This window comes from Columba livia, chromosome 3 (assembly GCF_036013475.1).
Source record: "Columba livia isolate bColLiv1 breed racing homer chromosome 3, bColLiv1.pat.W.v2, whole genome shotgun sequence".
In the NCBI taxonomy this organism is placed as follows: Eukaryota; Metazoa; Chordata; class Aves; order Columbiformes; family Columbidae; genus Columba; species Columba livia.
The window spans coordinates 82,544,461-82,556,594 of record NC_088604.1 but is presented as its reverse complement, the minus strand read 5'-3'; the positions used below and the strand labels follow the sequence as shown (position 1 = coordinate 82,556,594).

Here is a 12,134-nt window from a genome sequence, read left to right as displayed (position 1 = left end):
TGAGGAAGGAAAGCAGGGGATGCGCTGCGGCAGGGAGAGAGAACTGCTGTGTCCTTCCCCAGCAGGTGAACCAGCACGGCTGCTGGGGTGAGGCAGCACAGGGGCAACAGGGAATCTGTCCCTTTGCAAATTCATTTTACAATTTTATTTAGGCTTCCAACTAGGCGAAGCAAGTTTTGAAGGAGTATGCTGGTTTCTTTTATGCTCAGCAGAAGTAGATGGGGTTGTTTGGTATTCACTTTTCTCCTAGCACAGGAGAAGCAATGAGGATCCCTCCCCTTCCTTGGCGAGAAAGTTTTATTTTAAACTCTTACCAAGGTCTTCTTCAAATCGTGCGTAAAGCATGCAGAGGTCTCAGTAAGTAGGTGGTCTGCAGAATGCTGCTATATCCAATTTGAAAGTCTCTGTTACACCAACTCCCTCAGCCTCAGTTGAGAGAAATCATTCGTAATTAAAGAATATTAAGCTATCACAGGCAGTGGTCAAAAAAATAGCCACATGATATATTTAGCATGTTCCCTGTGAGTCGTGGGCTAGAAGTACGCACAGCTAAAAAGTGATGACTGTCACCGGTCAGAGAAAGTCTTCTGGGACCGTGAAGTTTAGAGCATACCGTTCCCATTCCCGCAATTTGCCTTTGACCATGATGGCAACCTGAACACTGAGGATTTTGTTACCATGTATCCTCAAGCTAAATAAAATGTTCTCTCATGCTTTGTTATCTAGGGACTGTATTTAAAAAAGAAAAAAGTTACAGCTATTTAGATATGTCAGTACATTAAACCTTATGGAGAGAAGCAATACACAGGAGTATGTTTCATCTTTTCATTGAAGAAACCCTTTGATAAGCACAAGCATGTGCTGCACATGTATAGACCATCTAGCTGAAACCTAAAGTATATTTTGAATTATTTTGGCATTAATGGCTAAATTACGTGTTCTGTTACCCTCCTGCAGAAGGGCTCCTTCTATGTCTAGTTTTATTTGGTGATCTACAATCCGTGAAAATTTTAATGTTGAAGAACAAACAGTGAATCTGCCTAGAGCCACATCCAAAGCTCATCAGCAGCACGGATTTATTAGCCATTTTTCAGTCTTGACGATACTTTGAACTGTCTTAACTACACATAATATTCTATTATATGAAAGCCTAGAGAAAAGGGCTGCTGCTAGAGAAAGAGAAAACTGTCTGGCTAAAGATGCTAACATTGACGAAAGGAAATGTTTGCAAAATATCTGTAATAGCTAAAAGGAAAAAAACCCAAACCAAAACAAACACACAGAGCAAGTGATGCTTGAAAATTGTTATAGAGAATAAAACATAATAAAAAGATCATTGTAGTTAAGTACAAATTACTGTGGATGCAGGAAGCAGAACAGCATTAGGCACCGAGGTTCACTTGAGGCACAACTTCAGGTGTACCTAGGCAGGCAATAAGTGTAATGAAATGTTTCGATTAAGATTTCTTCTTTTCCCCCTTCAAATTGGTCCGTCTCTGTTCCAAACTTCTAATTTTGCTCTACTTTCCTATCAATGTTGGGCTGTGGGGCGCTGGTCTCCCTCTCAGGATAGAGCGGCCTCAGACAAGAATTCTGGGTATAACCTGCAACAAGCATCTAAGCCAGGTCTTTTTCAAAGGTTTTGCTACGCTTCCTTATAGATATATAGATTTTTTTTAATTTTTTTTTTTTTGAGAAGTGTTTATCCTGTAAAACAAATCCTCAAACAGATTTAGGATTATTTCAACTTCCCTCTGTAATCCCCGCGGTTTTGATAATATTGCTGGTATTTGGACATTTTGACTGCCTGCTTGTGCTGTGACGTTGGCCAGTCAGTACACGGCCAGCACGCCAGGTTAAGTTGTTGCCTTCTGCCCTGATGTTCTGACAGGGACTGAATACAAAGGAGTGAGCCCGACAGAGCTCCTTGGGGTGAAGTTAAGCCCAGAAAAAGAATTGTGTGTCTGTACAGTTATCTGCATGGTAGCAAAATTTCTGAAATTTAATAGATTGCTTCTGCAAAAGTCTTTGGGGAAGAAGAAAAATAGATTTTTTTAATCCCTCTACAGAATGATCAAGAGCTACACACACAGAAATGCTTTCAAAAGACAAGCATTTAATTTTTTTAAATGTTAAGTGAGATGTAAATACGTACGTTAGCAACAAAGTGCTCAAAAGCATACTGAAAACATATTCCGTACACAGTTAGCAATAGAAGTCTGTACAAAAGTAATAAAGTTACACATTATAAAAAATACTCCGTAACTATAATTTAAAAGAGGGAAAAAAGACAAGGGAATTGATTTCTCAGTTCATATAATTTATTGCAGTTAGCACACAGTTTAAAAATTCACCAACACACCAATAGTACAAAACTAAACAGCATTATAAGTTATTCCCCCCCTCAGGAAAATAAAACATACTATGATTGTCAAAGCTAGATGTCAGTCTAAGTTTTAGAACAAAAGAAGAATGTGAAACTAAGGAAAGGAAAAAAGCAATCACTCACAAGGACCACAAAAAAAATCCAAGAGAAAGTCCATTTTCCTCAGACACTGATTGTCTTCTCTAACTTAGGAAAAGAATGTAGTTTTAAAACCTAGAAACTATTCAAGTAACTAAAGATAACGCTCCAAGGCCATTTTCACAGCTTTTTTTTTGTTTTGTTTTAAATGCCATTACAGCCAAATTAACACACATTTGACCAAATATTTCCAAAACAGTCCAGCAATACACAATGGAGTTTTCCATTCAGTATCTTAAGCACAAAAATAGGCTATGTTTACAGTAGTTAAGGCGATCAAATTTTAAACAAAAGCAGAGGAAAAAAAAAAAAAAGAAAAAAAAAAAGGAAAAACAGCAAACGTTTTCCATGCTACTCCCATAGACCTTATTTGTAAGTGCAAGACAGGAAAACAAACACTGTGCAAAATGCTTTTGACCTGCGTGTTGGTCATTAAAACCACACGTCAGGCTGCAGTCTCTGCTGCTTGGATACACATAGTCCTCCCCCTGCCCTCCCCCGGCCCCCCTGTCACTCAGGCCTGCCCAGGCCTTTCAGCCCGGGGCTTTTTTTTTTTGCCTTTTTTTTTTTTTTTTTCTTCAATCCACAGCCTCTTTTCAACGTGGGGAATAAAAAAGAAAAAAAAAAAAAAGAACAAAACCAAAAAAGAACGACCTATTGTGGCGGAGCGGTGCAGCAGGAATCCTACCAATGCTCATCTGGGGAAATGGACGCACCTCAGCTGGGGCTGGCGCGGGGTTGGGCAGTCCGAGGGGGCTGGGGTCAGTGAATGCACACCGCACATGCAAATCTCGAAGCCTGGTTGTAAACATTCATTATTTTTTTTGTGTTTTTTTTTTCTCCTTGTTAACGTAGCTAAATCGGCGACTCGTAGCTTAAGTTCTTCTCAACTCAAAGACAGTGGGAAAGTAAATTTAAATTAGATAAAATAAAAACAGTGCATTTCTCTTCTTCGGAACACCGGCATTTTCAACGGTGTTGTCTTTTTTTTTTTTTTTTTTCCTAAGGAAATTAAATAATTTTCAACTCACTCGTTAAAAGTTATACAATGCAAACAAAGACAAAAATATACTGAAACTCATGCATTTCTGTAGCGTTAATATTTACTTTTCAAGACTCAACTAAGAGCATCAACACAACCTGCCAAGTTCTTTGATACCTCCCCCCGGCCCATGTAATCAATTACAGTATACAATAACAGTAATTCACATTTTTTAAACACACAGTTCATCACTGCTGAAGCTGCAATATCCTTTTTCATCCCAAGCAAACCTTCACATAAGACAGAGTCCCAGTGATCCCAGTGTACTCTCAGGGTTTTTGTTTTATGTTTTTTCTGTTGTGTCTTTTTTTTTTTCCTTTTTGTGTTCTTTTTTGCTTTTTTTTTTCTCCAGTGGGAACTGTCAGAAATCCAGAAGTTGCCATAGTAAGTTTTAAGTCAACCGCTTGTTTAAAAATAGATAATCCAGCATTTCAGAAATTTTCCATTTGGGTCTAAAAGCATTCAGGTTTCCAACAGCTAGAAAGGACTCATGCAATTATAGAAATGTAAAGGAACTGGCAAAATTGGGAGAGGATTTCTACATTCAGATTTTAAGAGGAAAAAGACTGAGAGCTTAAAAGAACGCAGTGTTTTGGGGAGAATAAAGCCATGTCCAAATTTTTTGAATTGGAGATTCCTTAGAAGTAAAGTATCCGCTGGCTTCTATTCCGAAAAAGGGGAAAAATACGCTCTGCAATTTGTTACTTTGTCGGATTACCTCTACAGTTCATTTTTATCGGAGTGCTAAATTAGTGAAATATTCATGCTGCCTTAAAGTGCAAAAACAAGCTAATAGCCAAACTTTCAGTTCAAGGAAACAAGATTGCTTTTAGACTGTACCACAACTATATAGATTTATATATATATTATTTATATATATAAAAATTTTATTTCCAAAGTTCTTGTGAGCTATCTTCTAAGGTCCAGTCTCTGACAGCAGGTAAGCTCAGTGCTTCGCTTTTGACAGACAATGAGTTCACCAACTCACAGTGAAACTTCCGAATGTGTCTGTAAAGGTCTCCGGACTGCGTGAACCTGCGCTCACACCACTTACAAGCGTGAGGCTTCTCCCGCGTGTGAACCACTGCGTGGCGGCTCAGGTTGTGGGAGTACTGGAAGCTCTTCCCACACTGGGTGCAAGTGTAGGGCTTTTCACCTGAATGAGTCCTCTCGTGACGTTTCAAGGTGTACATGCAAGAAAAAGTCTTACCACACAAGGAGCAGGTCGGGACATTGACATCGGTAGCAGGCTTGCTGCGGATCCCGTCCTGCTCTCGAAAGTGCGTGCTTAAATGGATCTGCAGGATGTGGGGGCTAGGAAAGACCTTGTTGCAGAGAGGACACATGAAAATTTGGCCAGCGGGGCTCAGAATGTTTGACACGTAAGGGAGCAGGCTGCTGTCCATGTTTCCTTCCACCTGGACTCTCTCGTTCTCTGGAGTTATCATTTCATCATCGCTTGCCTTGTCCTCTCTGTCTAGCTCCCTCAAGACCGAATCTTCCCTCATCGGAGCCAGGTGGGCTGGCTCGTACTGTACCCTGTTATTAGTGCTCACACTCTCCTTCACAGTGCTATGTTCCATATCATAGTCATTAGTGCCAACATCACTCTCATCACAGGAAGCCTCTTTCTCCACCTTCACCTGAACCAGGCTGCTTCTAAGCATGTCCTGCGAAGAGAAATAAGAACTGTTCAAATTTTCAACTCCTGAAAGGCTGGACTTGACAGACAGGTCCAGCACGCAGTCAACATCTGCTGAATCCCTCACGGAGGTGACAGACCTCTGGGACAAAGACTCTGTTGAGCTGCAGGGGCTGGCTACTGTTTTTCCAGCTGCTGCTGTGTGCGTCTCTGCCTCTCCGCCAGCCTGGGGAATGCCTGCTGAGTCTGAGGGCAATCTCATCCACATGTTCCCAGGCTCAGCCGCCAAGTCCCTTTTGCTAGGCAGGATGTTCAATTTTTCATCTTCTCCGTCGTCTTCATCGCTGGGCAAGTCTCCTGGCATGTGGCTGCTGCCGTCGGAGAGGCTCTCCACTTTGTCTGAACAACTTGAGGCGTCTTCCTCCTTTTTTGTACTGTCTGCCTCCGTGGTTGCTTTCTCTTTCAGCTTCTTTTTGCAGACTTTGACAATGTCATACATGTGGAGATAACTGGCAGCTGCTAGCACGTCTTCAATGGGCAAGTCTTTGAACTGGAGCTTTCCTTCGTACATGAATTCAAGCAGGAGAGCGAAAGCTGGGGCTGTAACAATGTCGCTGTTCAGATGAACAATGTCCCTTTTGTCCAGCTGGTCCTTGTAAAAGAGGTGGAAATACATGCTGCATGAAGCCAGTACAGCTCTGTGCGCTCGGAACTGGGCATCTCCTACCAGAACAGTGCAATCACAAAGAAAACCCTGATGTCTCTGCTCACTCAGACACTGTAGCAAATGTCTACTGTGGTCAGGAAACTCCATACTGTCTTCATAACCTATAAACAACGAGATTTTTGAAAATTAAACGTAGGTCGGAATCACAAAACTTTCGAATCCAAGTTATTCCACTCTAAAAACCTTGTATTTGTATTGCCAGAATTCTGGTACCGACACCACGCAAAGATTGTTTAACACGCACGTACGATGGCAACTCTTTTCCCGATCAGCCACTGAAGTTACAATTTCCTTTCAGTGGTAAATAAGCCGTTCTAATAAGCGCACAGGTACATCTGTAATTTTTTTTAAAGCATCACTGCTGTTCATAAAATCTGTTCAACAGTTTTTTTTTTTCAGGGAACTTCCTCCAGATTGCGTCCCTAGGAGGGCACACTCAAAAAAATAAAAAAAAATTTTTTTTGAACACTTAAATTAAAGATCACAGAGAGGGAAGAAAAAAATATCAGATCCTCTGCCTTTTTTTTTAAAGTCCAATTGTAGTAAGAGCAGATGTTCGCACATGAAGAAATCTAATAGACCCAAATCAGAAGGTCTAACGTTCATAAAGTATAAAAATTATTTACGGATGTCAATTTATAACAACAGCAAAACCAAAGTTTTCAGAAATTCAGTTTGCATGGTTTTCTTCTTGTATATAAGTGCCATTTCAGGTTTTAAACCATCTGCATACTGTACAATAGAACATGAACATTTTTTGCCAACATGCAGAATTTACAAAAGAAAACTAACAACCAAACGCCAACGAGCACTGCTTCCCCTATGCAGAAGGACAGAAATTTCCCTCCCCTCCCACACCAGGCAGAGTTTGCAGTATCAAAGTTAAAAAAAAAAAAAAAAAGTCATTCAACATGAGCATGTGTGCATATGGGCACATTTAAAATCAGTAGCCTGAGTACTGTTCTTACCCAAGTATTTTTCTATCCACCTTCCTTGATGATAAAGAGAAAATAAACTTCAAAGAAGAAGAGAAGTCAAAACTCAAATAGAAAGTAAAATCTCTTAAAAGCCTGTCTTAATCTATTCTTCTGTGATTGATAGCAACGTTCTCCCAAACCATCTAAGCAGATCGTGGCTCTCTAGGCTGGCAGATATTATTGAAAAATCCTCATCCCTCGCAAACCAAGATGTGCTAAAACTTACAACACAACCCCTACTATACTCTGTAAAATACCATTGCTAGAGTAAAGCACGAAGATTTACAATACAATCACTTTAAGTGCCCCACAGCCAACATCAATCCTAATCCTTAAGAGGGCTAAAAATAAAGATTGGAGGGCAGCTCACAAGGTAGCTGTGATCAAATTAGGAGGCTGAAAGGACAGAGAGGGACGAAGAAGGAAGCTTATAAACATCTGATCCAGCTGACTGTGGCCATATGGCAGCTGCTGCCCAGATAAAGAGATTAAGAATAGAGGAGTGCGATTACAGCTGTCTGGCCAATTCAGGCAGCTCAAATCTACAAGTTCTAAATTAGTCGCAAATACAAAAACTCCTTCAAATAATTATTGTTATGCTGAAATAAAAGATTTCAAATGCTACAAGCAAGAAAGGAGGAAACCAGTCAAGCCATTCTCCCGGGTACAAAAGTTTTTAAACACATAACTGATTTTTATCTTTCAGAAGCACTACAGCTGTATGGTACTACGGTTCTCAGCTGCTAAATATTTAACCATGAAGTTTAATGAAAGACTTCCCCACAATCACATTTTAGTCAGAACAGTCTTCTTCATAAAAGCACACTTTTGTATATTTCACTACCCGCCCCCCCCCTCCCGCAAGTCATTTAAAAGATGCAATACAAGAAAAAAAGGCAGAATTCTCTTTAGGCTTGCCACTAAATCCATTGCAGTTTTGGTCTCAGAAATGAAGCAGAAATGAACTTGCTCTCTCCTTCTTCCAAACCAAGACATTCTCGCAATATGCATTAAAGTTAATGCTAACAACGTGCCTAAGAACTGATACTCTCCAACTGTAACCCAAGCCTTTTGACTAAGTCCACTTAGCTATTTAATACTCAATTTCATATATTACCTCTAAACTTGGTTAGAAAAGTAATGTGATTTTTTTTTTCTGAAATTCAATAAACAACACACCAAAACAGAAATATGCTGTATCTAATCTATTGCTACTCCTACCTTTAGTACACATAAACCTGATTAAGTCCTTTCCTCTGAGTCTTGCTGGCTCCAGGTCTGTTAGATCGGTGGAAAAAAAGCAGACTAGGAGAGACAGATGCAAAGTGGAGATGATGTTAGAGAGGAATGAGATACCTTCTCCACACACAGATCTGCACACACTAACTCCCTGTCTGTGTGTTAGAATAAAAGGCTGAGGGATGGCAGGCTGTCAGCTGCTCTGACATCATGTTCAGATGGAAATGCTACCTCCAGCTGTGCTCCTTTTAATGCCATATGCTACTCCTCTACACTCCTGCCACCAGCTTTTTCTTAGGAGAACTTTTCTCTTCTGTTAGTATAAACAAAATACTTCAAAGTCTCTTTTTTTTTTTTTTTTTTTTTCCCCAAACTTTCTAACGGGGAGAAAAAAAAAATCCTAAACATATGGGGCTCTACTGTATCTGCAGCATAGCAACACTTCTGCCTTAAGTTAGAGGACCACTTCATATACTGACAGCATACCCCAGCCACGGGGCTATCCGAGAAATCCATCCACACCGACTCGCTTTTACTGAGCTCAGAGGTTCAGTTCGAAGAATAAATTACCCAAACCTATTTGCTCAACTCACAGCTCCTCACTTCGCCGTCCGTCCTTTCAGTTTCAACGCTCAGACAGCACAAGTGATCTCGAGCACTCAAACTCCAGCTCATCTACACAGCAAAGCCGCTAACCGGGCCGGGGCACTATTTCAAGCGCTCAGCTTTACTCATAAATCGCTTTTCCCCTGCGGGGCTCGGCCTGTCATTTATTTGACTGCTGTGGCACCGGGCGCCGGCCCCGCAGCCCCACCGCCACCCCCCACCCCGCCAGACGCTCGGCAGGGACCGGAGCGGGAGTCGGCGCGGCCGAGCGCGGTGCCCCTCGCACCGCCGGGGGACTGGCCCCGCCGGCCTCCCTCCGGCCCCGCCGCTGACACTCACGCCGCACTCGCGTCTACCAAGTTGGGCGGTTCACCTGCCCGCTGCCGGGCGGGGGCCGAGCCCGCCTCCGCCGCCGAGCCGGGCCGTGAGGGGACGCGCGGCGCTCCGGGCCGGCGGCGCGCAGCAAGTTCCCGGCGGGCCCGGCCCCCCCATCCCCGCCGGGCGGCGGCAACTTTTCACCGGGGCCGCCCCCCCCCGCCCTGACACCCTGGGCCGGGCCGGGCCGGGCGCCCCCCGCCGCGCGGGGGCCTGGTACTCTCGCCGGACAGCGCCACCCCCGCCCGGGGCCGCCCCGCGGGAAAGGAAGCAGCTGCCCGGCGCGCAGGAAAAGCCGCCCCCGGGTCACGGCGGCAACAAAAGAAAAGTAACCGGGAGCGGCGCCGGGGCGGCCGGTGCCCCCGCCCCCCCGCCCGGCTGCGCCCACCCCCCGCCGGACCCGCCGCCAACTCCGCCCGCCCCACGGGGCCGCACCGGCCCCGGCCCGGCGGGTGTGTGGGGATGGGGGCAGCGGGACTCACACTCCGCGGCGGCCCGAAGTCCCCGCGCTCCCGCCGCCGCCCGCCGGCTCCTCTTCGCTCACTTGCCGCTCCGGGATCGCGTCTCGTTCCCCTCCCGCCCTCCCCCCGCCCGCCCCCCGCGCCCGCTGGCCGCCGCCCCCCGGCCTCCCCCCTGCCGGCAGCTGAGGAGCGAGCGGGGCAGCCGGCGGAGCGAAGCGGGCCCCGCGCTCAGCGGCTCCCCATGGCACCGACGGCCGGAGACGGCGCGGAGCCCGGGGCCGGGCGGCCGGGCGCGGGGGAGGGGCGGGGGCCGGGGGAAGGCGGGCGGGCGGGGGCGCCGGGCGCACGCAGCACGGGCGCACGCACGGCGGCGGCGGCACAGCCGGGCCCGGGCTGCGGCAGACAGATGTTCGCCCCCTCCCCGCTCCCCACTTCGGACTCCGCTCCCTGACTGACAGCCCGGCCCGCCCGCACCGCTGCCGCCGCCAACCGGCGCGGCGGCCCGCCGATGAGTGACGGGCCGCGGCGGGCGCTGAGTGGAGGAGGGCGGCCCGGGAAGGCCGGCGGCGCCACCAATTGTGAAGCGTGGCGAGGCAGGGGGCGTGACCCGGCGAGAAGCCGAGGCGGAAGGGGGCGGGGCCCCGCCGAGCCCGGGGAGGGGGCGGGGCCGAGGGTGGGGCGACGGTGGCGGGGGCGGGGCCGGAGGCGGAGCTTTGTTTTTGAGGGCGCGCGCGGGCCGCGGCCCCGCGCCTGTTGCCGGGGTGGGGGTGCGGTGCGGTGCGGTGCGGTGCGGTGCGGTGCGGTGCGGTGCGGTGCGGTGCGGTGCGGTGCGGTGCGGTGCGGTGCGGTGCGGTGCGGTGCGGTGCGCCGCGCCTGCGGCCGGGCCTGGTCGTGTCCCGGGGCGGTGGGATGGGCTGCCCAGCCCAGCCCGACCCGACCCAACCCGACCCGACCCGGTGCTCACTGGCAAGTCCCTGCACCCTCGTCTGGCCACGCAGGTGCTGGGGCCACCTGTGCCGCGTTGGTGTGTACGTGTGCCCGGCCTGGCTGGGGAGGCCTCGGCGGCTGCCGGTGCTGGCAGGGCTGGTGTGCAGTGCGTTCCTTTTGGACACCGCCCAGCCCCATCCTCGCCCCCACCCTCACCTGCTTCTCTTAAAGAGTTTGCCTATGGTGGCATCTCTGGCAGCAGGCAGGCCCACCGCCTGGGCGTCGCTTGCTGTGCTGCCTCTGGGCTGCTCAGGACAGAGAGTGTGGTGGAAGTTGCTGAGACCATGCAGCCAAGAACGTTATTAGCTTGTAAGTGCTGTGTTATTGTCTTGAGACCCAAGACTCATCATCACCTGCCCCTATTAAGAAGAACCAGCAATCGACTAAGATAAGGAAACCTTTTTAAAAATTTACTGAGGGATCTGCATGTAAGAGGAACGCAAGTTGCCGATGCCTGATAAATTTGCAGAAGTTGATGACAAAAACATCTGGATTAACAGATAAGCCATGAGGATCATGATGGATGCTGCTTCTGCAAGACTTAAGAAATATGGTTGCTTTGCTGTACCACATATATGATTGGATAATTAGAAAAATGCATTAGTAGGTTGTCAGGTGAATTGTATCATACACTTGTATAAAACCTCTAAAGAAAAATCCCTGGAACGTGCCCAGTTTGGCTGGGTTGCCTCATGCATATTAATAAATATTTACCTTTGTCATTCCAGTTTGTGTCCTATCCTCTCTCCTAGGTCAGCACAGGCCAGTTGTGAATTTGTAGCAAGTGCAATGGGAGTATGCTTCGGGTCCTCTCTGAATTGACTGCCCTGCCCTGAGCTAGAGTTTCCACCTCTAGCACCATATTTCTGTGCTTCCTGCTGATGCAGAGCAGGTTATGAGGGGCAGTGCCAGCAGGCTGGTGTCATTTGGGATGTGCATGTGCCCAGGGCAGCAGTGGGAAGGACGATGCCTGAGGGGAAAATTGCTCTCCAGACCTCACAGTGGTTTGAGGTCAGTGGCTTTGGAGAATACCACAGCTTAACGGTGGGTTAGGGTAGGGCAGTGGAGGCCAGGTTTGGATAGCTAAAGTCTTGCTTAGGAAAAGACTAATCCAAGGAGTTGGCTGTTTCTCCATCTCCCCTTCAGTTGCAGGTAAGCAGTTAAGATGGGGAAGTATTTTGAAGAAAACAAAGAGACTAAGAGTTAAAAGAAAAAAGAGCTCAGCTGTGTATTAATAACCAAAACTGATTGAGTAGATGTAAAAGCTGAAGGCATGTACTTAGTCTCCTTCAGTAATGTGAAACCATTACAAAGAAACATAGTGAATTCTAGCTGTGCCTAATTTATTTGACAGCACTGCTACGTATATCACACAGCAGCTAGCATCCAGGTGTCCGTATGCTTCAAGTGTTACATGCACATATATATATATATATATATATAAAAATATATGTACATGTACAAAAAACTCACTTTTCTCTCTATCCTTTTGTGAACTGATTGCTCATGCAGACCTGGTGTGGGATTTTTTAATTATAAACCTCATAGTGTTTC

At 46.8% G+C, this 12,134-nt stretch overlaps 1 protein-coding gene across 5 annotated transcripts; it reads right to left on the bottom strand.

The window, feature by feature from the left end:
- Positions 1–2,299: 2,299 nt before the first annotated feature.
- Positions 2,300–10,032, bottom strand: ZBTB18 (zinc finger and BTB domain containing 18). Of its 5 annotated transcripts, XM_065057888.1 has the most exons (4): positions 8,745–8,966; positions 8,134–8,217; positions 5,349–6,036; positions 4,697–5,236 (listed from the first exon to the last, which is right to left on the bottom strand). In XM_065057888.1, exons 1-4 carry the CDS (start codon positions 8,824–8,826, stop codon positions 5,206–5,208), a joined length of 885 nt encoding a protein of 294 aa, XP_064913960.1. In that variant the 5' UTR covers positions 8,827–8,966; the 3' UTR covers positions 4,697–5,205. The 5 variants fall into 5 exon arrangements, with proteins under 5 accessions (XP_064913958.1, XP_064913959.1, XP_005508734.1 ...); XM_065057886.1 differs by lacking the exon at positions 8,745–8,966 and adding an exon at positions 9,615–10,032 and having other exon boundaries at positions 2,300–6,036; XM_065057887.1 differs by lacking the exons at positions 8,134–8,217; positions 8,745–8,966 and adding an exon at positions 9,615–10,032 and having other exon boundaries at positions 2,300–6,036.
- Between the last annotated feature and the right edge of the window lie 2,102 nt (positions 10,033–12,134).